The following is a 26,079-nucleotide window of genomic DNA, read 5'->3' as shown; positions in this document are numbered from 1 at the left end:
CCATAGTAAAAATCCACACACATAAAAAAAAAAAAAAAAAAAAAAAATATCTGGCACATCTATATATCATACATACACACTCCAAATGGCTTGTCCTCTATTAACCCAAGTTAGAATTTGCAATTTTCACAACAAAAATGCCTTTAAAAAATGAAATTAATTTGCATGGGGCTTGTAACTCAAGTAGTTAAGAGGATTTATCGCTTCACCCGATCTCCTAAGTTCGATTCCTCCTTCCCCATCATATCGCTTGTATCCAAAATATAAAAACATGAAATTAATTTGCAAGTTTTATGAGCTTCTTTGGAACTGAGCCCACTAAGGTCATTGTAACTTGCAAAACATGTTGCTGGATGAGGAAGACTCTAACTCACTTCCCCACCTGAATACTTGAAAACTACTGCAGAGGGGGCACTCTGAGCCACTCATACTTCAAAACAGTTTTTGTTCATGTTTCATCTTCAATGAAAAATAAATAAATAAAATGTAGGTCCACACGTGAAGCACATCCAAGTGGAGGGGCAAGCATCGGAGAGCCTTCGGCCGGCACCACACCGGTGTCCGAAGCTTAACGACTGTTTCTTCCACTTTGTCTTTTGCAGGGTATCTAGATACTGAAGGTCCTAGCCACCTAAACTGCTGAAGACCCAAGTCTTTACCTAAGTTGACCCTCTCCAAAGACCCAAGTCTTTACCTAAGTTGACCCTCTCCCAAAAAGAGCATCAACATAGTGTACAGCCAAAATAATACAACCATTATGAGCTACGAATTGTTAAATGGTTTGCCTTGTGCAGGCCGGAACTAAACCAACACTCATTTCAAGTTATATACGTGTCATGTGGGATGTGGACCAGTTCGCAAGTTACACAGCAGATTCACCCCAAAACCCTAAAATAAAAAACAACAACAAGAAGCAGAAGAGAAGTTTTCATCTTCTGATGACGAATTGCATGATACCATATGGTCCTTTATGATTAAGTCTGAGTCAATGGAAGTGGCTCTAACTTTTATACCAGAAAATAAAGAAAAATACAGTGGCTGAATCTGAAACTATGCAGAATGAATAGGATTACAGAAAAATAATGGGGAAATACATTTAGGCAAAAATGGAGATGAGAGTGTTGATCAAGGCATTCAAGTAAGTATGAAAATGGATGATTTCCATTGATTGATTTGTTGTGTAATTTATACACACAATTCATGGCAATTTGTGTGATTAAATTTAAATCTATCTCAAATACTTATACAAAGAGAGTTGGTCTGGTTTTGGGGATGTACATATTAAATTGATCTTATATTCTAAGAGAGTAGAATTAGGGTTTATCTTTACGAGAGACGTGATCACTAAACATGGTATATATATTTTTTTCTTCCCAAAAATCATAATTTAGTTCAAATAAAGTCAAATTACGTACAATGAGAATGTAAGCTCACACCAAGTCAAATCATACACAATGAGAACATGTGACACATATAATTGTTTCATCACCAACTCAATTCTTTTCTAAAAAATTCAGTAAGTATCGTTTATAAGATAGAATTGGTCTTAGTTTTGGGGATATACATGTTAAATTGGTCTAATATTCTAAGAGTGTAGAACGTAGGGTTTATCATTTTCCTCTTTGCGACGTCAAATTACGTACAATGAGAATGTAGCTCAAACCAAGTCAAATCATATACAATGAGACATATAACTGTATGATCACCAACTCAATTCTATATTTTTAAAATTCAATAAGTATATATCGTTTATAACATTCAAACTTAAAATCTCTTTCACCAAAATAAAAAACGGGTGGTATTAGACTAAATCATCATTGAATGATTATCAAACTCATTAATTTGAGCATTATCATAATTAAGAAAAAGGGCTCTTTGATTATATCAAACTGGCGGTCATGATGTTGCTGAGAAAATGCAAATTGAGAAGCAGTGTAGCATATACCAGCAAGTGGCGACCCCAGGAAAATAGAAAGAAAGGGCAAAGTCACCAAAAAAAGCACGTGACCGGCACGTGGGGTCTGATGGGACGGCGCTATAAATATATTTGGAGCCAGGTCGCTGGCTACCCGCTACAAGACAAGAAGCAAATCCAACGTTGCTGAATTGCAGCGGACCGAAACATTCAACTTCCGCGATATTTCGGTTCCCGTTTCGGTACGTTTTCGGTCCGACATTAAATAAAAAAAGGAACTTTCTAAAATTCTAAATCATTTAAAAAAGTCTCTGATACACGCGGTTTCTTCTTCGTCTGTCCAAATTACCTTGCAGTGCAGAGACTCCCACAACCTCTGTTTCTCTGTATATAAATATTCAAGTTTGGAAATTTTGATCTTGGTTCTCGTAGGAAATGAATCGACGGTGGAGATTTGATGGGTTAGAGGAGCACCGGATGGGTGTGGTGGTGGTGATGGTGTTTCTTCTACTGTTTCATCATCTTCTCAGCCCATGTTGGTCTCTCAACGTTGAAGGTCCGTACATTTACTTCTTCTGCACGTCCGTACAGTTCTCAATCAGCTGCTTGATGGTTTTTGCTTAATGGGTTTTGTTTTTGGGTGCAGGTTTGGCCTTGCTGAGGTTCAGGGACAGAGTGGTCAGAGACCCTTACGGGGCTTTGTCAAATTGGAACAAGGATGGTGGAGAAGACGACCCTTGTTCTTGGTTTGGGGTCGAGTGCTCGGATGGAAAAGTGGTCATTTTGTGAGTGGCATTTGCTTCTAAGTCTCATGTTTTCTTAGATCATTTATGTGTGCTTTTGCTTCTGCATCTTGTTTTGGTTGAATTGAACCAGACAACTCTTAAATCATTTAAGTTCTTCTGTGCCAAACTAGAAAAATGGTTTTTCTAAATTTGTTAGTGTTTATTGCTGATTAGCTGATTAATAAATGTGGGTTCATTCTACACTGTGAAGAAGTACTTCTGCATTGATTTACCAAGTTGATTTGAAGTGGGGGTTTCATGTGAAGATCATCTAATAAGATTTTTTTCAACATGGTTTGAGCTTGAAGCTTGAAAATTGTTTGGAAAGCATGAATTTTTACTAATTTTTCTATGTCAACTTTGAATTTCTATATATTTGAATATCATACATATGGTATTGTTAGCCTTAAAGTTAATGTGGATGTGCTATGGATTTCATCCTATCAATGTAGAGACTCTTCTATCTCTTATATTAAATCATGGTTTCGGTAGCCTAAAGTCAGATTTCAATTCATCAACTTGCAGGAATTTGAAAGATCTTTGTCTTGGAGGAACATTGGCCCCTGAACTAGGGAAGCTGGCTTACATAAAATCTATGTAAGAACAAAACTGGTTACTAGTCCAACAAAAGCACTCCAATGGTTTATTTTAATCTCTCTTTTTTTTAAAAAACCTTTTGCTTCAAGGCATTCCTCTGAATCTGAATCCGGTGCTTCTTTAATGCAGTATTTTGCGCAATAATTCTTTTTCTGGAAACATTCCAAAAGAGATTGCAGAGTTAATGGAGCTGGAAGTTTTGGACTTGGGATATAATAACTTTAGTGGACCATTTCCATCTGACTTCAGCAACAATCCGTGTCTAACTACCCTGTATGTTGATCATTTCAAACTGGTTGCACTCGGAGGTCTTATTAATGGCTTTTACAGTTTTACTAAACTCATATTGTGATTCTTTTTGCAGTTTACTTGACAATAACAGATTTCTCGTTTGCATTTCTCCTCAACTCCATGAACTGAAGATGCTTTCTGAATGCCAGGAAGATAAGGATCAGCTAACAGATGCTACTTGCCTGACACTGTCTATGAGCAGATGTACCAGCTGGTAAGAAAGTGAAACTGATCTAATATTATATGCTTAGACCCAATTTAGTAATAATTAGTTCATTTCTAATTCTCACCTTATTTCCAATAATGCCCATGATTCTGTTCAGTAAGCTCAGACAAGTTCTTTATGTTCTGGCATTGTACAACTTTTCTATGGAAAGCAACATTAGGAACAATAAATTTTCTCATACCTTGTAAGCTTGTACCATATTATTTCCTTCATTCAGTTCATGATGACCTTTTTTTGTTTGTTAGGAACACTGCCCAACCTGAAGATACAGCTTACCGCAGGCTGCAGCAGGTGGCAAATGAGAAAGCGCCATCCAGAGTCAGAAGGGCTAAAGGAAATGAACGCGGTTTGTTGTCAACGTCAGCTCCACCATCTTCCTCACCACCACTTCATCAGCCTTCTTCACCATCTCCATTACCATTTTCAGTCTCAATGCCACCCTCACTATTTTCATCACCATTGTCAAATTCCCCTTTACCATCACCGTCATCAAATTCCCCTTCAGCATCTCCCTCAAGCAGCTTTCTGACCCCTTCACCCTCGCCTTTGGTAGCACCAACTCCAGCCTCTCCTGTCCCAATAAATCCACCAACTACTATTTCTCCAGCACCACAGTCCAATCAAGAACCAATGCCTTCCCCTGCTTCAAGTCCAAGTCAAGGGGTTAAGACTAGTTCTTCCAAGTCAAGGCATCGTGTAGTTATGATTTGTGCAGGCGTTGTTGGGGGTTCTTTGTTCATTTTAATGTCAGTTATTGGCATTTTTCTCGTCCGAAGCAGTAAAGTTGTTACCGTGAAACCCTGGGTCACAGGGTTAAGTGGGCAGTTGCAGAAAGCATTTGTATCAGGTCAGATTCGTGAGAATTCTCAGGCCCCTGCACAAATAAATATAAACTCTTATGCATGTTTATATTCAGAAAATTTATGGCATGTTTAGGCAATAAATATGAAATGTGGTTAGACCCTTGGTCCACTTGTTCACTACTCAACACTTAAGAGCATTCCAAGACTATAGGTTGACCCTGATATTGATGTAGGCGACAAATTGAGTCTTAGGTTTCCTCTTCTTCTCATATCTAACTAGCTTAACGGCTATTTTCTTTGTCCTCTAGAGTATAGCTTATTGGTTTCCCTCCTGGATAAAATCATGGGCAAAGTTTTCAATCCCATTCTGCATGGATTGCATATATACAAGAAAATAAGAAAGGAAAAGAAGTAGGAACTTCGATTCTTATTCCATACATGTTTCAAGTACTCAGCTTGATGAACCGTGTTTCAGGTGTACCAAAGCTCAACCGATCAGAACTTGAGGCAGCTTGTGAAGATTTCAGTAACATAATTGGATCCTTTTCAGATGGCAACGTGTATAAGGGAACTCTTTCAAGTGGGGTTGAAATAGCGGTAACATGTGTCACTATGACATCTGCTGTAGGCTGGTCTAAAAACTTGGAGGCTCAGTTCAGAAAGAAGGTACATAAGAAATAATTCCCATCTGATTTGATGCGTCCAAAAGTCCCTACTAGTTACCTCTATTGATGTATATTATATTTATAATAATATGCTTTTTTTTTTTTTGCAGATAGAAACATTGTCCAAAGTGAACCACAAGAACTTTGTAAACCTTATTGGGTATTGTGAAGAAGAGAAACCATTCACAAGAATGATGGTGTTTGAATATGCTCCAAATGGAACACTCTTTGAGCATCTACATAGTGAGTACTTTCTTCTTTATGTTGTGAAGAAAGTTAATTTATGAATTGATCAATCTAACTTCATATAGCATTTCTATAATCAAGTTGCATTACCAGAGACCAGCTTATATGAGCTCAAAAGGAATGGCTAAGTGTGTGCGTGCTCGCACTGAGATCCAGGGTTCTTTCCCAAGCTCAAAATGAGTTGGATACTTCACTTTAAGCATATGCACTGTTGAAGGATCATATCCTACTTCTGTCACACGCAGTCGTACATTTCAAATAAATTCAAAGTACAGATAGTTCTCACATTATTTTCCAGGAGAAAAAAAAAATGCTAATGGAACATATGATTTAAGATAATGGAGCATCAAATTTGCAGTAACTGATGCATTTTCAACAGTTTTGATAATGTCAAAATTCTGTGTCTTGCAGTAAAAGAAGCGGAGCATTTGGACTGGGGAATGAGACTACGGATAGCCATGGGAATGGCATACTGTCTAGAGTATATGCACCAACTGACTCCACCAATAGCTCAGAAGAACTTGCTATCATCCTCTGTATACCTGACTGAAGACTACGCAGCCAAAATATCAGATTTTACCTTCTTGAATGAAGTGACTGCAGCAAAGATGGGATCTGCTGACAAGAAGCTTCGTGAAAATACATCTGCAGATCCAGAAAGCAATGTCTACAGCTTCGGGGTTATATTGTTCGAAATGATTACTGGTAGGATCCCATACTCTGTGGAAAATGGTTCTCTTGTAGACTGGGCAGCACACTATCTGAAAGGGGATAAATCTTTACGAGAAATAGTTGATCCTACCTTAAAATCTTTCCAAGAAGAAGAGCTAGGAGAATTGTTTCAAGTGATAAAAGATTGTGTCCATCCTGACCCAAAACAAAGACCGAAAATGACGGAGATCACAGGCAGGTTAAAAGAAATCACAGCCATGGGCCCTGATGGAGCCATACCAAAATTGTCACCTCTTTGGTGGGCAGAACTTGAAATTATGTCAACAGAAGGAAGTTGATCATAAAAGTCTATTTAATTGTCTTGTCCATTAATAATTTGTGTGCGTTATTCTTTTATCTGGTTCTGTTATTGATTTATAGCAGCAGGATGCAAGTAGGATAGATAAGATTGTGTTGTCTGTCTCTAATCTAAGTAAGAGGAATGATGTCGTAAATAACTTAGAAAGTGAAATTTTAAGCGTTTATACATGGAAATATACTTCTGAGATCAATAAAATTTTTACTTTCTGAGCATTGAGCAGTAAAGGTTTCCGTTTGGTGGTCTCTTGGTTTAGTGTTTTATAGTTTCTTCAAGTTGAACCTTACAACCCCTGCAACACCTAACACCCCAACTTTTTGTTGGCGAGATATATCCTATTCTATTAGGGTTTTATTTATTTTTCCCTTTTGTATAGATATTATGTAATTAGGATTCCTCTTATTTCCTAATTCAACCATACTAGGGTTTGTAACCTTGTATTATAAATACCTCCTTTCGGAGAATGAAATAACATCTGAAAATATTCTACCATATTGTTTGACTTGGAGACTGCTTTAATCCATACAATGATTTCAGTAGCTTGCACACCATACCCTCTTTAGCGGTCACAAGGATATCCGGTGGAGGATCCATGTATATTTCTTCTTTGAGATCACCATGGAGGAACGCATTCTTGACATCAAATTGTAACAACGGCCAGTCATGATTAGCAGCTAAGGATAAGAGTACACGTACAGTGTTGAGCTTAGCTACTGGAGCAAAAGTCTCTGTGTAATCCACTCCATATGTTTGAGTATACCCTTTTGCTACCAATCTTGCCTTGTAACGGTCAATGGAACCATCAGCCTTATGCTTCAAAGTAAACACCCAACTGCCTTTTTTCCTTTTGGTAAAGGAACTAACTCCCAAGTAGTATTCTTGTTCAAGGCTTCCATCTCAACATGCATTGCATCTACCCAGTTTTGATCAGATAGAGCATCTTGCAACTTAGTTGGCACACATACACTAGATAATTGACACAAATATGATGCATATGACTTAGATAAACGATGAGTTGACATATAATGGTTAATGAGATATTTAGACTTGGCATGTATATCAGGAGAATATTGCACTTTAGGTTTCCCACGGGTAGTACGTGGGGGCAAAGAATAGGTAGGCACATCACTAGAAAGTACCTCATTATCACGACTTGATTGAGGCAATGGTAGGACAGAGGGGGGGTCTTGTATCAATTTCATCTGTACGAGAGTCGCTAGTATTACTGTTATGTCCTTCTGAGAGAGGCTCACAAAATCCAAAATTATCATCTGGCGACCGCTAAAGAGGGTATGGTGTGCAAGCTACTGAAATCATTGTATGGATTAAAGCAGTCTCCAAGAGCTTGGTTCGGGAGGTTTGCTGCATCTATGAGGAAGTCTGGGTATGTACAAAGTAATGCGGATCATACTTTGTTTCTGAAGCATCGCAGAGGTAAATTGACAGCTTTAATAATTTATGTTGATGATATGATTGTAACTGGAGATGATCAGGTAGAAATACAGAATCTTCAGAAATATCTTGCATCTAAATTTGAGATGAAATCATTAGGTGACTTGAAATACTTTCTTGGGATTGAAGTTGCCAGATCTAAGCATGATATTTTTCTGTCCCAAAGAAAATATGTTTTGGACTTACTTGCAGAAACTAGAATGTTGGATTGTAAACCCATTGATACTCCCAGTGAACAGAATCACAAGTTGGGGTTGTATCCTGATCAAGCTCCTACTGATAAGGAGCGTTATCAACGGCTTGTGGGAAAATTAATTTATTTGGCTCATACACGTCCAGATATTGCATATGCAGTGAGTGTAGTGAGTCTGTTTATGCACTTACCGAGTGAAGATCATATGGGTGCCGTGACACGTATTTTGAGATACCTCAAAGGGGCTCCTGGCAAGGGGTTAATGTTTTCCAAGTACGGTCATACAGATATGGAAGGGTACACAGATGCTAATTGGGCAGGTTCAGCTACAGATAGGCGCTCAACATCTGGGTATTTTATGTTTGTTGGTGGCAATCTTGTTACGTGGAGGAGCAATAAACAAAAGATAGTGTCTCGATCTAGTGTTGAGGCCGAGTATCGGGGAATGGCTCATGGTGTATCTGAGTTACTATGGTTGAGCAGATTATTGAGAGACCTTGGTTTTGGGCCTAAGAAACCCATGGATTTATATTGTGACAATACGGCTACGATTGCAATTGCTCATAACCCGGTTCAACATGATTGTACGAAGCATGTGGAGGTTGATCGAAATTTCATTAAAGAAAAGTTGGATGCGGAGATTGTTTCCTTTCCGTTCATCCGCTCAGAGTATCAGTTAGCCGATGTTCTTACGAAAGCTGTTTCTACAAGTATCTTTCGCAACTCGCTTGACAAGTTGGACATGCGTGACGTCTTTGCTCCAACTTGAGGGGGAGTGTTGGCGAGATATATCCTATTCTATTAGGGTTTTATTTATTTTTCCATTTTGTATAGATATTATGTAATTAGGATTCCTCTTATTTCCTAATTCAACCCTACTAGGGTTTGTAACCTTGTATTATAAATACTAGAGGTGGTTGCGGTTCGGTAACCGCGAATTTTTGCCCAAACCGTAAACCGACCGACTATTTGCTGTATGGTGATTTTTGAAACTGCGAAAAGCAGTCGGTTACCGTGAATTAGCGGTTTAAAACCGCAAGTTCTTTTTGTGTCATAAAAATCCAACTTCTCAAGCATATATAAATTCACAATTTCCTCAACTTCTCAAGCATTCACAACCTAAAGAAAATTAAAGTTCAATTCCAAGCATTCCAATTAAAGTTAAACTTCTCAAGCATTCCAAATTCTTTAAAGTTACAAACCAAAAGGAAAATGCAATGCAAAATGAATTAAAGTTACAACCCAAAAGAAAATCCAATTCAAAGTTAATTAAAGTTACAAACTAAAAGGAAAATGCAATGCACCAATGTTACAAACTCAAGTGTTGGTGGTGGTGAGTGGATTTGAAGAACCCCGTTGTGTTGTTTGAGCACCAATGCTATCTACAAATAAAACAACATAAGTTTAATACATTTTATTATAAGAAGAAGCATAAATAACATGAGCATAAATAAACTAATTACTTACAAGTTGTCATATATTCCATTTCCTTGTAGAATTCAACCTCATCATCCGTTGGTTCCTTGTAAAAGGAAAATTCGTCCGCTCTAAGCCAATCACTAGTACACACTAATGCCTCTACCATTTTAGGATGCAAAGAACTTTTAAAAGGATCCACAATCCTCTTGCCTAGGCTAAAAGCATTTTCACTAGAAACCGTAGAACTTGGAATTGCAAAGATATCCTTGGCAACTTGTGAAAGAATAGGATATTTTACATATAATATAATATAGACAATATTATTTAAAATATATTCGCGGTTTGCGGTAACCGCAAGTTTTGAAAATCAAATACCGCAACCGCAACCGCAAATGCGGTTCGGTTCTAAATACCGCAAATGCGGTTCGGTTTACCGCGATTGCGGTTTCATTGCGGTAAATTATCGGTTGGTTTTTGCGATTTTTCGGTATAAAATATCACCCCTAATAAATACCTCGTTTCGAAGAATGAAATAACATCTGAAAATATTCTACCATATTGTTTGACTCTTTTTCCTCCATTTTCTAGAATTCAAGAACCTAAAAGTTACCGTAAACCTTTCAAGGGCAACTATAAGTTGGCAGATTTTCTGCATGGTTTTGCCCGTGAAATTAAACAGAAACAAATTGAAAGAAAGGACGAAAGGTGCTGAAAGAACAAAACAAAGAAACCTCCTTTATTTGGTAGGAGAAGCACTCCCTCCATTGTAAAAGAAAATCTGAAATACACAATAATTGAGATATTTGGATGTCCTCAATGACTCTGTTAATGTACACTGGGACTGTAGAGATCCCTTTCCTCACCAATTGACATCATACAATTCTCAAGGTACTATGATTGGAAAAAAATAAAGTTACAACAGAAAATTCTAATCTTCAACCTATGCTCCTATCTAGTTATAAGAACATTTGATTTCATTCTTTCTTGCATAACCACCTTTGACTAGAGTGGTCAAAGAGACTGCTTGCCGCTTGCAGTTCAACAATCATCATCATGTGTGCCATATGTACATAGCATTTCCTTGGTCATCTTTTCGTCTTGACCGTTGCCAGACGGGTTTCAGTCATAGAGATTGTGAGTTTTGGGAAACTTTTTCGAACAATGAAACCAGGGTAATTTTCTCTCTTCAACGCTAACCATGAAGTCTCCGACACACTGGAGTCATGAGCAGCATATATACAAGTTAAATATCATCTCAGTCCCGTGCCCGATTATACAAATCAAGAGTGTCTGTGTGGTTGGGGTCCATGCAGAGAGCTGCTTGACAATCTTGGAGAGCAGAGCTTACCTCTCCAATTGACTCGTGAAATGCAGCTCGAAGATGAAGTATTTGCAAGTCAGGCTTGAAAGCAATGGCCCTTGTAAGCTCTTCTACAGCTTCAGACTCCTTTTGTTCATCCATCAGAACTAGTTTCATGCGATTCCATACATTAGTACATTGTTTCAGTTCACAAAAGTAAAAGAACTCTTCCTACTACCTTTACTAAGGGACAATTGCAATTCTCTTCTTCAGCATTATATATCCGTTTGGTTTTCTATAAAAAGCTTTCCCTTTTTTCTCCATCACTCTAACAGATTCTAAGTCATGTGAAACCAAGTGCAGTTGAATTCTAACCTAAAGGAGAATGAAAAATGCTTCTTGTTCTCGGTACTTAGAGAGCTAGATGAGTGAATGGATGTGTGTTTATACTAAAAATATTGGAGTTTCAACCACTTCTTTTAGAACAGACGTGCAGAAAATTGGGGGAAAAAGGAAATTAGAGTAAGGGATCAGAAAGATTACCTGCTGCCCGGTATCTGTATGGGTATGTCCTCAACGGATCCAATTGTGTTGCCATATTGAGATCAGTCTTTGCCATCTCGGGATCACAGTACTCTGACCGTTTTTCGTAAGCTGATGCATTGTTTTGTGCTTTTTCTATTAGCTTGGTCATCTCATCATATGCGGCTTTTCGTTGATTTTTAAGGTGATAAACACGTGCCAACCCTTGATGAGCTCTTGTATGCTTGATGTCAAGAGCACTCATGTAGCAGTCCACAGCCTTATCCAGCTTACCACAATCCACATATATACTCCCCAAGTTATTTAGTGCCTGCAAAATATCAGAATACCCTATCAAACAAGAACATGAAGGTACAATGATGAAGAATGCAAGAATAACTCATGATTCTCACCTGTCCTTTACGAAGACCATCTGAAGGACATTTAAGAGCTTCCTCCAGCAGCTGAATAACATAAGATGATGATTCAGAGTCCAGGCTAGTATCTGCCAATGCATATGCTTTAAGGAAAAAAGCTTCAAATGACCTCTGAATGTGAATTGACTTTTCCGCCTTTGAGAGAGCTTCTTCACGATTTCCAGTGTCATATAAAATCCATCCTTCATAGACCAGCCTCTCATGCTCAGATCCAGAATTATTTCTTGCCAACCGCAAACTGCGCATTGCAGCCTTCTGACAATTTAACCTAAAATAGTTGTATTTATTAGGAAGCTTTCGTGTGAGAAAAGATGCCAGAAGCCACAGTTCTACATGGCCAGCACATTTCAATTATTATTGACAAAGCAGCATACAACATTTCATTAAACCAACTGCTGTTTGATATGAAGTGATTCAAATGTGGGGTAGGTGGTCTGGTATCATATCTTAAGGAAAACTGTAAACATTTCAATCAAATTAGGCTTCCAAAGAATCCAGATATCATGACTATGTGATGAAATGTTGTAAGTGCAAGATAATGGAAAGTTTACTACACAAAGATTGTAGCTGGATAACACAGAAAAGTATAGCTATGATCAGAAAACATACCGTAAAAGAAGCAAAGATTGCCGAAACTGAATGAGACTCTTTCCAGGGTTATGTCCCAACATCTGATGTATGATTGCCAGAGATCCAATGTCATCAACAGACGACCACTGATCATATAGGTGCATCCAGCAATCAGCTTGGCTCAATTGCTTAACCCGATGGCTGAGAAGCTCAACCAAGTAATCCCCACTAACCTTTCCATGAAACATCATGTAATTGGGTTCTAAAGTTAGTAACACACGGATATCTCGGAGAGCACTTTCATAATCTTCAAGTGCGATGAAGAACCAAGCCCGTAATTCAATGCAGTCAGGTGAGAGCTTAAACCTAACAGTTCTATCAATCTCCAAAATAGCTGCTCTAATTTGCTTCTCCTCCGCCTTTGCGACAGCTCTATATTTATATGGAAATAAAAGAGTGGGATCTAATTCAGTTGCAGTGCTCAAATCCAAAATCTTCTCTTTCCCAATGTTATAGAGGGCACGTTCCTGGTACATCCACCCAGCGGGTTTATACTCGGAAATAATAGAGCTCATCAATGTATATGCTGAATACTGCTGCCCCTGTTTGTATTTGGTCCTTGCAACACCAGCCACTGAATAAACATGTCCTGCCTTAGCAGCCGCCAGAAAACGAAACTGGGCATCCTTAAACTCTCTTCTCTCAAGCAAAACACAACCCAATTGATGCAACACAAGTGTTTTCTGCCACCTCTCGGTTGTACATTCTTCCAACCTCTCCAATATCATCACAGTTGTCTTAGATACCATACTTTCCTCCATAGCCACATGGCTTAGAAAATAATACAATAAGAATCCATGCCCTGCCATGGCCAATCTCTCCCTGACCTTGGAGCTACAAAGAAATTTCATCACCTTCGGATTATACAGAGAACTGGGGAGCCCTCTCAGCAATACCTGCAAGCAGGCAGCTACAAGAAGATATGCCATCTCCTCCAAACCATACTCAATAAGAACCAATGCATCATCAATGTTATCAACCAGTGAGGCTAAATAAGCATCACAAGCAGACTTCATCTCCTCACAACAGAACCTATTTGCAAAAGAAAGTAACTCCACAACAATCTCAGGACTAAACAAGTCCAATCTCCTAGTCCTACTATACATTTCCACAGCTCTCATTCCCTTCACAGATATCCCATTTTCCGAAAAATCAATCTTACCCTTTTTCGATTCTTTGAAACATCCATACAACATAGCCTCAAAAGGACTAGAAAGCGATGCAATTTTACACCTTGCACAATTGATTTCTACATTGCCAATACAAAATGAAACATCACTTTCCTCCTCCTCCTCCTCCAAACTCACACACTCATTGCCCTCAAATATAAGCATATTGACAGCTTTACTGGGGTCATGATCACATTGGCAATGACCAGAAACCAAATTTGGATCAAACCCATTTACCAAAGCAACCTGAGGACACTCAAGAACTTGCCCACTACAAGCCATAGCAGACATACCCACAAGCTCATCCTCTCTCCTCTCAAACCTCAACCAAGCCGAAAGCACAACCTTAGAGTTTACATCAACAGCATTTTGACGAGCAGCACGAAGACACCGGCGAAGCAGCTTGGGGTCACCAAGACTGCGCAAGAGAGAATACTGCTCAATACATAACAAAGATTTATCAGATTGAGACGAGCAATTCTCTAAGCGGTGATAGAGGTCAGCTAAGATTTCAACAAATTCAGTGGGCTTGAGGTGAGGCTCTATGGAAGGTTCAAGCAGGTCAGTTGCAGGAAGTCCATAAGGCAGCAGAAGAGCTTCAGTCACAGAGAGTGAGTTGAAACTTTTGGGCTTTGAATTTGACCCAAAAGATTTAATCAGGTGACTGTTAAGCTTAGCTCTTGAAACACCAACATGGGTTTTACCATTGGAGGTGTCTGTAGGATTGAGAGCGTGGACTTGGGTACTTGTGAATCGGTCTAAAAGCTTTAGACCACGCATATCTAAATGACAATAAATCTTCTGCATATATGAACAAACAGAGAATAAGATTATAAAGTTTCAAGCTTTACCACCACCAAGAGAGAGCGAATAATGTTGAGCTTTTACCTCTGGCGTGCAAAAACCACCCAGAGAAACACAGAGAGAAAGAGAGAGAGAGAGAGAGAGAGAGAGAGGCTGTGAAGCAGGCTACAGGCCAAGATGGTGTTAGTTTCTCGAGAATAAAAATGGAAGAAAATGGTCTCTGCTTTTGGGTTTTCTCTTTTCATTCATGGGTGGATATATTCTTTATGCAAAGCAGCAAAGCCTTCTCTCTTGTCTCTGTCTTTGTCACTCTGCTCCAAAGGGTTTTGGTTAACCGGAAAGTTTAGTTGTTTAGGTGGCTAGCTCCAAAGCAAGGAGTTTATCGGAGTCAGTTCATCACCCACCATTGTTAACCACTCCAATCTTGCCACGTCATCTACCAAATGGGAAAATTAGCCTGCCCAGGTGAGTTGGTCAACTGGATAATTTTCAATTTAAGCTTATCTTGAGCTTGACTGCTAATTAATTAACGACAAAATGAAGATTAAGGAGAAATTGCATGTTAAGCAAAGGTCCTTGGCATTGAGTAAGCTTGTAAAGAAATGTAGTTACAAAAGTTCACGCGTCACATCCGCACCAAATAGATTCTTATAATAGGCAAACTTCTTTCTTTACCAACATTAGAAGTGAATTAGTTACACTTACTAAATTCTGATTTCTATCATGAGAAATCTTTTCCTTAAACAAGATAAATGCATCGAGCCTTAATGAACATAAATCTCGCCTAGTTATTATTAAATAAATTTCATGTAATTGTTATTAAAGTCCGATACAGTACGAATTTGATCCTCTCACGAACAATGCAATTTGATGGTTTCTTTTAGTTAAGGACTACTTGCAGAAGCAGACTACAAAAGCATTTTGCGCATAGTTTCTGTTCTAAAAGCTTCACTTTCAAGTTGTAGGGATGAGAAAATCCTCAAATAAAATGAATAGTTTGGTGCAATGGTGAAATGTCAAAATCAAACATGGTCCTACAAGTTGGTTTTAAAGGACCATAAGGCACCACCCTATAAAAATCCCAACTCTTAGGTTGTATATATTATGCATGAATTATCACAATAAGGAGCTAATACTTATCAATATTAATAAATAAAGCAAGGGAGAATAGACCAAATTAATAAATTATTAATGGGTTAGGAAGACATTAGATCTAAATACACCTTCTTTATTTTTATTTTATTTTATTTTTGCTTTTCATAAATCAGATAATTTAAACTATGTGGTCTTTCTCCTGCCACTAGCTTACTCATACCTTTAAATATTGAATGGCAAAAATATATTGGAAGTTAGTTGAGCATCTGTGTCTACGACAACACAGCAACTTGCAACCCTATCTAAATTTTTTTTTTTTTAAAAAAAAAACAAGAATTATGCTAGCACAACAAATAATAACAAGGCAGAGGGGAAAACAAATAATATAGGCCAACCAGATCACAAACAGTGTATAGAAAAGAGCCAGGAAATATGATCACGTGCTTACAAGGCGTGTCTAAAAGACCCATGTGAGTGTTCTGAAAGTGCCATTGTTTCTCACCAGTTCTTGACAGCAGGCCAGTTTGCACTAACTTGTGTAAGTGATAGTATTGTCTGCTAAAACAATATGTACTTGTGAAACTTATAAATTTCTACTACGTTTAAGAATTTGATAAGGACAATCTCCCTCCCCCACGTGGGTGCTTTTTGACCGTCGATGGAATGTACACATCAACGGTCAGCATGCGAGCGACTAACCGTAGCACAACTCAGTGTGTGAGCGACTAACCGTATCGCAGCTCATGTTAGTCAAATATTTAGGACAGTCATCACAAGTTCAACAATATTTTGGGTCACGTTATCACAAGTTCAATAGAATAAGGTCAAACAAGATGGCGCCGGATACAAATAAATGAATTCAGATTAGATTGGAAAATAGATGTGGCTGAAAGAAGACGGGCATAAATGCATCAGACATGTTTTAGATAATTAGCAAACAGCATGAATGGATTTCCAGCTATACGGCTCCCATATCAGCAGGCAATACAAACTACATACAATTATCAACTTCAAAACTCATCACATAATTCACACGTGAAGAAGATAGATGGCACCCACTCGATTATGGTTCCTTACAAATTTTATACTTATATAATTAAGCATTAAAATGACTGGCTATAAAGACAATAATTAGAGGAAATAAAATAAAACAATACCAGCTCCAGTATGCACCCCAGGATATGTGCTGCTATGAAAGAAACGAAAGGCCAGCCGAGTGAAGAAGCAAACCAACCATTCCTGATCGGTTCGTGATGCGACCTTCGAAAGCATAATAAAGTTCAAGGAGGAGTTGGAACCAAAAGGATGAGATGAAATCAGTAGAACTAGGAAGAATATTGGTAGTTATTGGGAATGTTTAAATGGCCTTGGTCATAAATTTGGCCCCGGGAGAGCATAGTTGTATTTAGTCATGCACACAAGCATACAACAGATGTAAGAACCATGCAACAAAAGAAACATATATCACACAACTGTTAAACACATATTATCGATAAATCAATTTTATGATAAAACTGCAAGTCAAGGACACAGATGCATGAGAAGTTTGAACTTAGAAATTCAGAACAAATCGAGAAACCGCAGAAACATACCTGTTGCATTTATATGAAGTCTACTTAATTACTTAGTGTTGAAACTTCATTATTATGTTTCACAGCAGCCACCATATACACAAGTGAAAGATCCCCGAGAACAAAACATTCAAGAACAATTTTTGCACAACACAGTTAACCTGCCTCTAGGATTTGGTCGTGCCAAATCTTGTAGCCATCCATAACTATACAAAATTAACATGTAAAAAGCAAGCAGGATTTAGGTTCCTGTGCTATAAAATGTTGACCAACAAAACTATACTTCTAAATTCTCAGTACTTCCCCCCAAAGTGCTTTAAAGCATTTTTATGATCCAAAGCTTATATTTCCTTATAAACAGATATACAAGACAAGGTCCAATCAAACTGGCATCTGAGAGGCGCTTGCAAAGTTTGAGGTAAGAATCTACACCACCAGATTCTTGGATGCTTTTCCTTAGCCCTTGCAGCACAGCTGCCCTGTCCAAAAACTCCGGGCACAAACCCAAATCAAGCATTTTTATTACTGTTTCTGCAGCATCATCAAAATGTCCCCCTTTAATGTACCCTCTTAGCAACCATGATAGGCTTTTCTTTTTACGCAGAGAGCTGGTAACCTCTGTTCTCGTAAGCAACCGTCCTATAGCACTGGCCTCCTTTTGGGAAGCACAGATGGCTAAAACAATGTCATAAAGGTCTGCATCAGCCTCTTTACCAACAAGTTTCATTTCCCACAACTGCCTTTCAGCCTCAAGTCCACGCCCAGAGCAGATATACATTGCCAGGAGCCTCTCATGAACCACCCCATGGAGTGAAGAACTTCCCTCCTGAATCACCCAATTGGACAACTGTACTCCATCAGATAGAAGATCTGACTGATACTTCTCGATAAGCCCAACATTTTCTGTATCAAATTCAGCTATCAGCCCAGCCCTTGTAAAACCTTTCAACTTGCGCAAAGCTTTAGCAAGTTCATTTAGTTCCTTAACCACAGCTGTCATTGCAATGAGGTAGCTGTAGACCTCTGGCTTCAACCCAGATTCCCTTAGATGAATCACCAACTTCACTGAATCCCTATAGTTGCCCCCAACCTGCAGAAACACATTCAATAGTTTCATTCACATAAACTTAGGAAACTCTAAAGATTTCAGAACAAACCTTACAAGCCCAAACTAGTGCTAACAGTTTTCCTTTCTACCTAGATATGTTCAGATAACTAACCAACAGTATAGCAGTAATCATTGACAACTTGTATCCATTGGGTATAATCCGATGACAATAACGGGTTGAAGAATCAAACTATTATCCTTTTGATCTATATAATCTATTAACAACATTAGCACTGTGAGTGAAAAGAGCCGCCAAATTCTTCAAAACTGGACACACTGTCCTAAAAATTCAGTGCGGACAAGGTAAATTCAACTCAAAGCCAAAGTGATCCCAACCCGAAAATTTTATCACTAAAAATGAAGCGTGGACAACGCAAATTAAGCAGCATTTAAATTAGTAAGGGAAGATTAATACATTTAACAATTCAACAGCATAATATTGAGAACAGTACTAAACAAGCACTTACCATCATCTTCCAAGCAAGATAGCCAGTTGGCCCTCCTTTATGCCCATCTGTATCGTCTTCCTCCGAATACACAATTCCACGTCTCAACACCTCTTTTACAAACAGAACCGCCTTTTCCTTCTCACCCATCTCCCAATACAAAGAAATCACCTTCTCCATCATGCTAAAACTCGGCTTCAAACCCACACAATCCATGTCCACAAGAAGGTCAACCACATCCCCAGTGTCGTGCTCCCCCTGAATCAATTTCTTGACCCAACTACACATTATGGAAACCATAAGATCCATCGTCTCCTTATCGACCCGGTTCTCCTTTCGGAGCCACTCAAACACCTCAAGCGCACACCATGAGTCCCTACCCTCCTGAGAAAAGTAGACTAACACAAGCTGTAACTCTCTGGCCGATAACCGGTCGTTCATTTCCTCAAGAACATCGGAGGGTTCCCTTGTCATTCGCTCCAATTCTTCAATCGCCTCAAAGAAACCTTCACCCATTTCATCCTCGTCGTCGCTAGTCAGGAACTGGTCCAATTCAACAGATTTGAACAGCCTAAAGTCTCGAACTTTACTCGACTTCGCAACGATGAAGTTGGGTTTTTGGTGCTTGCAGATTCTAGGAAAAATCCTAGCACAGGATTGTGCTGAGAAACCACGGAGACCGATAAAACGCTGCCGTTTAACTGAAAATAACGAGTGGGTCAACGAAGCAAGCCCCTGAGCAGATGCCATTTTTCTTCAATTGAGAAAACCCAAACAATATACCCTGCGTTTGGCTGCCGAGAAAATCAAGGGAAGTTAAAAAGAAAACAAAAATTTTGAATCTTAAGCTTCGTGCTGTAAAGTACACCTCACGTCAACCGAGTCAAAAGAGTGGTATATCAGCTATCAAATATTCATCCGTGAAGTAAAGCCTACCCTTGCCTCGCTCTGGAATTTAATTTTCAAGAAAACCCAGAACAAATATTCAAAGTTCTTAACTTTCTTTCTCTCATTCCTAAAATTTCTCGGCCACCAAACTGGGTATTAGGATTTTCAGCTCGACAAGCTGAAATAGAAGGGAGAATTGACGAGGAACGCAAAGGGAATGAGAGAGAGCCCGAAGACATGTGCCGGATGTGTGATCATCAAAAACCCTATAAAAGTTAAAATTGAGAATTTAGGAGGGTTTGGATTGATCGTGATTTGTGAGGTGCTCCTGCAACGGCCGAGAGAGCCTTTGCCACCACTGTCCTGTGTGACATTGACACCCAAACCTTTCTCTAGATTTTTTTTCACCGTTGCGCCAGGTGACGTGGCCCAAGTTAGACTACTCGGCGGAATCTGGCGCGGAACGGCCACGTGTGAATACGAGAAATGCTCCTCTGCTGCGCGTCATACCTGATTGAGTTGTGGACACGTGGACGACTGTGGACGGCTATTTTGGTGAGTTGTTTCCATTGACCACTCTCACATGTGTTTTACTGATCACAAGAATTTCTCCAAATCCAAAGTTAACCTCAAACATTGAATTGCACGTACATTCCAAGGTGTAATTTTGAAGAATTTTTGTATAACATCAATAGTTTTTAAACAAAACATTATTGAAAGAATCTTGTAAAAACAATTGAAAATCTGAGGACATTGGTCAATTGGGGTCTTAATTTGCAGATCATTGATTTCAGGTTGGAATTTTCATAGCACTTTGGTATTGTATGTGTAAGGAATCCTCCACTCCCTTGTAATTTATATTATCGCTTATATATATATATATATTTTTTTTAAAAACCTCATGTAAAATTACAAAGCTCATAGATGTTGTAAAAATGGAAAAAAAAAACAATGGTATGAGGTATCAATGAAAATAATTTTATTTTTGGTAGCGATTTAAAACCCACTTTATTAATCATTGTTCTGGCCAAATATCTGGCAAGCCCAAGCAACTTCCAAAATAAAAATCCAAACCCACCACGGATAAAATGCATTAAACACAAAATAAAAGGCCAAGATCCTTTTTTAATTATTATTATTAGAAGAGTCCAAGCTCCATTCAAAAAAACCAAAGAAATGAAAGTCCAACAACTTGTATTTGAACAAAACAAAAAGCCACACCAAACTACTAAGGAAACAATGCAACTAACAAACCAAAGACAAAGCAACATAAATCCATGTAATTCATAAAATTTCATATGAAGGTATGCTCCTTCTGGTTCGGCTCGGTCTTAAAGGTCACCACACCTTCCATCTCCTTCACACCATCCTCTGACTTCATATCATCATCATCATTCCCCTTGGGCTCTGGCTTGGGTTGACTTGAGCTCGCATTTTCAGTTTGCCCCGCCCCGGGATCCGGACCAGCCATCGAGGCCTGCCCTAGCTGGTTTTGTTGGCTTTGGTTTTGTTGCTTCTCCTTCTCTTTTGCCACATTGAGCTGCTTCTGCACTTTCACTTCTGTTGCTCTTTCTCCAGCTTGTTCTGTATAGAAAATGAGAGATAAATTAAAAGGAAAAACATATAATCCTCTCTCAATTACTTATATACAAAAGAGACTGTTTAAAAGGATATGTTCTAAAACAGGAAAAGACCCAAAAGAAAAAGCACTGCTCAGGTGCTTTTTGGTGTTATTTCCTAATATTATCAAAAGTTCCATAAATCTGTATTGAAGTGAATATTTATTTATTTATTTTTCTTCTTTTTTTTATACGCAAACGATATTCTAATTTAATCTAATCTAAACTAGGAGAAGGGGGATTCGAACTCACTCGCACATCTATTCTTTTTGTCTAAAGTATAATCTGGCTGCATAAACGAAGGAAAAGTAAACTCACCAATCTAACAGTGAAAAACGTATTTTACATTAAATGCTACTTCGTAGAAGCAACTAGAAAGCAGAAAGAAAAATAGTACGAACGACGAGAGATAAATTGTACAAGGTTCAAATCAAGGACTTAATTTGCTAGTATATCTAGCTAGCTACCTCATATAAGTTGATATAATTTTTTATTTTTTTATTTTTACCTTTCCTTGAGTTTGAAGGTTCCATCTGTCGACCAGACTGATTAAGGCCTGAATTTGCCATCTGCTCCATTAACCTTGCCTGTTCCCAATTCATCAACCTGCTGCTTTCATTTGCGTTGGCCTGCAAGCGGGCCTTCTGTTGGCTCAACTGCAGTTCCCTCAGCCTGGCCACCTCTTTTTTGTTCGCTTCGATTTCAGCTGCCAAATTAAAACACATTTTTCATTATCCAACACACAAACTACCTCTGTGTATATATATATACAAAGAGTTTCGGTTGAGGGACACCATTGTAGAGCCCATCCCGCATTGTATTTCACTAATCCAAACGTCTATTTTGTAGATATTCATTTAAAGATCATCTCTACAAAAAATCACTTGAATCCAATATTATTTGACTATTCAATTAAATTATTGAATATGATATCTTGAAGCATTGTGTTAAGTGATTTTGTTTGTCTCAATTAGATGCTTTAATGATTTTTAATTTGTCTGATTTTTTGTAAGGATGATCTATGAATGAAGACTTGAAAAATAGACAGTTTGGATCGCTTATTTTTTTTTTTTGTGAAGTACCCTAAAGAGTGTCCATCAAATAAAATTATTTGAAGAAGTCTTTAATAGAAAGGGGCTATATATAAACCATCAGTGATGGTGAAGATATATATGGGGTACTGGCTAGGGTTTTACCATCTTTCATTAACTTGTCCCTGGCGTAAGCAGCTATCTGTTGGTTCAAGGCCTTTTGCTCCATTTGTAGATAATGCTTGTGGTGTGTGTAGAACTCAACTTGAGGAGCTAAAAAAGCTATTTGAGCCTATGTACACAAACATTAAATGAGATATCAAATAATTATATTTAAGATATTTTTTTCATACTCAAATTAAGTAGCAAATACAATGTATTTTGAAGTTGAGTTAATTCATATATATGTTGAGGGAAATATCTGAATCGTATGGTTTCTGTGAGAGCTCCCAATGGTTACCTCTAGAGCCTTCGCCTTCCTTTCCATCTCCGCGATATATTGTAGTTTCTTCAGTCTAGATTTCTGCGCCGAGGCCCGGTTTGAAATGATTCTAAAAAAACCATCAAATATCCGCATGAAAATGTTAGATATATAATAACAAAAATAATACGTTACCTAAAATTACTGTTATATATTTGGACCACATATTCTAACTACGTACCTTATTAACAAAATCCCCTAATAGGAAAAAAACTTACATGAAACGGGGATAAAACTATTTTGCTATCTTCGGCTAATCACAATATGTCATTCGTGTGATAACTTTTCAACGTGACATTCTGTGATTGACCGGAAATAGCAAAACAGTGTTATTTTTATTTTATATAAGTTTTCCTGCTCTAATAAAAGTAGAATTGGGACCCACATTAATACAATATACATAAATGACTTGACTCTATTAAAGAGGTGGTCAACAAATTTAAAGTGGTACAAACAAAATTATTCTAATGTGGTGAACAACAAACTAATGTATATAGTTGATGGTTACCGTTTTAGCTTTTTTGGATCCATGGCCTCAGCGTCCGCGTTTTTGCCCAGTTTGACCTGAACACCATCCACAGTTACAGTTTTGGCTTTGCCATTAGCATGGTCATCATCACTATCAGAGCTTGGATTTTTTCCACCATTATTACCAGCTGCTGCAATAGAAGGAGTGGTATTAATATTGTTGAGCCTGTTGGCAATGCCAGCATTAATCCCGGGATTAAGGGCATTAATCCCTGGATTAAGCTCCGAAAACTGGCCATGGATGTTATTGGCACTACTGCTGCGTGCACCACCCATTCCTTCAGCATGGCTCATCCAGTAGGGTTGTTGTCTCCACCCTTGAAATGAACCAGTTGGGGGTAAAGGAAGGTTGGGTGGAGGCATCATTGAGAATTGCCTCGGGTCGATGGGTCTATTAGCCCATGATCCAAATCCCTCGCTAAAGCTAAGCTTCTTGTTTGGATCCATAGTTTTACTCTCACTCTCTCCTTTTTCTCTTTCTTTGCAAAGAAAACAAGAAATGCTAGAAAACACAGACACACACCAGGAGTATAGAAATAATGTCCTTATAAAGGGGAGAGCAGGAATTTGTGATGGAGAACAAAGCACTCAGAAATCAATGTGTACACTTAACCTATGTTTATACAGACAAGATACAGAAAAATTACCAAATATTACCATCCCCCCACATTATTGATTGGCGCCTACAAAGCTGTCATTTAGTCTCAATTTGAAAAATCTAATAGATCAAATTACAAAACTAGTCTTTTACACAAATCATGTTGGATTGAGGTAGGGTTGGGTAGTTTGGTCAATTTGCAGAGCATCATTTAGACAAGTGCTGATGGTGCTTAACATATTTGAACTTGGTTTTCCCTTAAAGGGGTTTCCTCAAAATTTCTTCCATGTATATAACCTCATCTCGATCAGGTTTGTTTTGTGCCAACCCTTTATGTGTTGTGAGAAGAACGTTGTATGAAAAATTTCAATTTAAACATTTTTCCTAATTGTAATGAAGACAATTGATATGGATTAAACTGATGAATTGACGCAAGGTATGGATTAGCCCTAATCATTACAGTACAACAATATGATCATCAGCCACATTGTGCCATGTGGACTGCCTGACATCACATTGAATAAATTTTCAACAATAAGATCCTAATACTAGTGAAGTACATGCACTTAAGGTTACTAGCTTTCAATCTTGCTGGTCTGAGGATCAAGAAAAATTAAAGGATTTTCAATCATTTTTATATATAGAAATGGCTTGATTGACAAAAGAAAAAAAAAATCCAGGTACATAAAGTAACGCATATATATATATATATATATGTATGCTCTCATGTAATTCATTGTAGAGCGGAGCCACTTCTAGGCCAGGAGTGGCCTTGGCTCCCCCTAATTTTTTACCTCCCTCTACCATATTATATATAATATTATATATTATATATACTTAATAATTGACAACTTGTAATTTAAGTTAATGGACTCTCTAAAATAAATTAGACATGATTAAGTTCGAAATATTTAACTCTAACATGTAAGTTTTAAATCATATGTATTTTATATACTTTATTTTCTATTTCGGCCACCCCAATTTTACAATTCTAGCTCCGCCATGTAAAGACTTTTCTAACTCTAGATTAATTCCTACACAAAAACTTGGTTCAAGTAAATCTTACAAGAAGCTAAGGAAACACAATTAAAAATAGAAAGCAAACAAAAAATTATGTCTTTAAATACAAATGAGGCATGCATTAATCTACAACAAAGAAAGATCTAAAGAAAATCTCTTGTTACCCTTTTACCAATAGAAAAGCATCGATGAAAAATGCATATTCTCATATGACTCCAAGGCCGCATTCAAATCCAAGGTCGATTTTCATGTGGAATTTCGCATGGTTTGATTGGATACAAGTGGAAAGAAAAGAAGTTCTTGAGATCTTTTAAAGAAATACATTGTATAAAATACTATAAACATTGTACACATAGATACGATGCATGAGCAGTATGATATATGGAAGTTACAACGGAATCAGAGAGATGAAGTAATTTGTGCGAGAGAAAGAATTAATAAGTGGGTAGAAATTAAAAGTGACATATAATTAGTTAAAATTTAGTTATTTGTATTTATCTTTAACCATGTTCAAGGTTAGACGGTTATATTTGTCTCCGCGTACTGAGTTCTCTCTTAATTATAGTATAAGTTATTAATTAGCCACAAATATTGACACAACTTGACAACGTAACAAGGCAATCAAATGATTAGCCTAAGAGAATCAAAGTATGAAATTCACCAAATATGAGAAAACCTCTCGTTTATTGAATTTAGAATGATAACATCATCCCCTAGCCAAGTGCTAAAGCTGGTTTAAATATTCCTAGAAACCCTAGGAATCAAAAAGGAATTAAAAAGGAAAAATAACAAAAGTTTCCAAAAACTAGCAAAATATTAAAAGGCTCGTTTGTGTTGCTAAACAATCTCGAACACCCAAAAAAGCCCATACATTTGTTCCCTTCAAAACGGTAGGTCATGGGCCCAAAGCGGAGCTTGAGGCCCAAACTTGAAACTTGCCGGTTTCACCTCAACTATCTGTTCTACATCAAATGTTGAGTGCGGACTCACATATACCTAATTTAACGAGACATATATAAGATTACGCTAGCATTTCATTAAAATTGAACAGTTGATATGTAGGGTAACGATTTAAAAGCATGTAACTAAATTATATAGTTCTTAAACCATCACACACTATCAAAAAAAAGTGGCAACAATCACCATTATTTGGTGACATTTGGTGACATTTGCTTGGGTGATTGTCACCAAATAATGATGATTGTTACCA

At 37.8% G+C, this 26,079-nt stretch overlaps 3 protein-coding genes across 6 annotated transcripts; 1 reads left to right on the top strand and 2 right to left on the bottom strand.

The window, feature by feature from the left end:
- The first annotated feature begins 2,099 nt into the window (after window positions 1-2,099).
- LOC110758663 (Protein kinase superfamily protein) lies at window positions 2,100-6,777 on the top strand. 2 transcript variants are annotated; one of them, XM_088254148.1, is made up of 10 exons: window positions 2,100-2,157; window positions 2,348-2,471; window positions 2,562-2,700; window positions 3,226-3,297; window positions 3,427-3,570; window positions 3,662-3,802; window positions 4,060-4,661; window positions 5,093-5,283; window positions 5,393-5,525; window positions 5,940-6,777. In XM_088254148.1, exons 2-10 carry the CDS (start codon window positions 2,351-2,353, stop codon window positions 6,536-6,538), a joined length of 2,142 nt encoding a protein of 713 aa, XP_088110274.1. In that variant the 5' UTR covers window positions 2,100-2,157; window positions 2,348-2,350; the 3' UTR covers window positions 6,539-6,777. The 2 variants fall into 2 exon arrangements, with proteins under 2 accessions (XP_088110274.1, XP_021816267.1); XM_021960575.2 differs by having other exon boundaries at window positions 2,101-2,157; window positions 2,272-2,471.
- Window positions 6,778-10,331: 3,554 nt separating this feature from the next.
- Window positions 10,332-14,947, bottom strand: EOL2 (ETO1-like 2). 3 transcript variants are annotated; one of them, XM_021960574.2, is made up of 6 exons: window positions 14,569-14,947; window positions 12,491-14,481; window positions 11,858-12,149; window positions 11,466-11,775; window positions 10,971-11,089; window positions 10,332-10,837 (listed from the first exon to the last, which is right to left on the bottom strand). In XM_021960574.2, the coding sequence occupies exons 2-6, from the start codon at window positions 14,458-14,460 to the stop codon at window positions 10,742-10,744; spliced, it is 2,787 nt and encodes a 928-aa protein (XP_021816266.2). In that variant the 5' UTR covers window positions 14,461-14,481; window positions 14,569-14,947; the 3' UTR covers window positions 10,332-10,741. The 3 variants fall into 3 exon arrangements, with proteins under 3 accessions (XP_021816266.2, XP_021816264.2, XP_021816265.2); XM_021960572.2 differs by having other exon boundaries at window positions 12,491-14,947; XM_021960573.2 differs by having other exon boundaries at window positions 10,332-11,089; window positions 12,491-14,945.
- Window positions 14,948-17,199: 2,252 nt separating this feature from the next.
- LOC110758664 (pentatricopeptide (PPR) repeat-containing protein) lies at window positions 17,200-19,990 on the bottom strand. The gene is made up of 2 exons (XM_021960576.2): window positions 18,726-19,990; window positions 17,200-18,240 (listed from the first exon to the last, which is right to left on the bottom strand). Exons 1-2 carry the CDS (start codon window positions 19,452-19,454, stop codon window positions 17,467-17,469), a joined length of 1,503 nt encoding a protein of 500 aa, XP_021816268.1. The 5' UTR covers window positions 19,455-19,990; the 3' UTR covers window positions 17,200-17,466.
- Window positions 19,991-26,079: the final 6,089 nt, after the last annotated feature.

This window comes from Prunus avium, chromosome 6, assembly GCF_965620075.1.
Source record: "Prunus avium chromosome 6, drPruAviu1.hap1.1, whole genome shotgun sequence".
Lineage (NCBI taxonomy): Eukaryota > Viridiplantae > Streptophyta > Magnoliopsida > Rosales > Rosaceae > Prunus > Prunus avium.
This window is presented reverse-complemented; position numbering and strand designations above follow the sequence as displayed.

What these genes read in the sequence shown, in the direction of transcription:
- LOC110758663 (XM_088254148.1), top strand. Translation starts at nt 2,351, where the DNA reads ATGAATCGACGGTGGAGATTTGATGGGTTAGAGGAGCACCGGATGGGT. An exon ending in ATGAGCAGATGTACCAGCTG is followed by an intron (nt 3,803 to 4,059) that starts GTAAGAAAGTGA and finishes TTTGTTTGTTAG; the next exon opens with GAACACTGCCCAACCTGAAG. An exon ending in GCAGAAAGCATTTGTATCAG is followed by an intron (nt 4,662 to 5,092) that starts GTCAGATTCGTG and finishes ACCGTGTTTCAG; the next exon opens with GTGTACCAAAGCTCAACCGA.
- EOL2 (XM_021960572.2), bottom strand. Translation starts at nt 14,487, where the DNA reads ATGCAGAAGATTTATTGTCATTTAGATATGCGTGGTCTAAAGCTTTTA. An exon ending in ATACAGATACCGGGCAGCAG is followed by an intron (nt 11,090 to 11,465) that starts GTAATCTTTCTG and finishes GCATGAAACTAG; the next exon opens with TTCTGATGGATGAACAAAAG. An exon ending in TTCACGAGTCAATTGGAGAG is followed by an intron (nt 10,838 to 10,970) that starts GTAAGCTCTGCT and finishes TCATGACTCCAG; the next exon opens with TGTGTCGGAGACTTCATGGT.
- LOC110758664 (XM_021960576.2), bottom strand. Translation starts at nt 19,454, where the DNA reads ATGGCATCTGCTCAGGGGCTTGCTTCGTTGACCCACTCGTTATTTTCA. An exon ending in ATCTTGCTTGGAAGATGATG is followed by an intron (nt 18,241 to 18,725) that starts GTAAGTGCTTGT and finishes GTGTTTCTGCAG; the next exon opens with GTTGGGGGCAACTATAGGGA.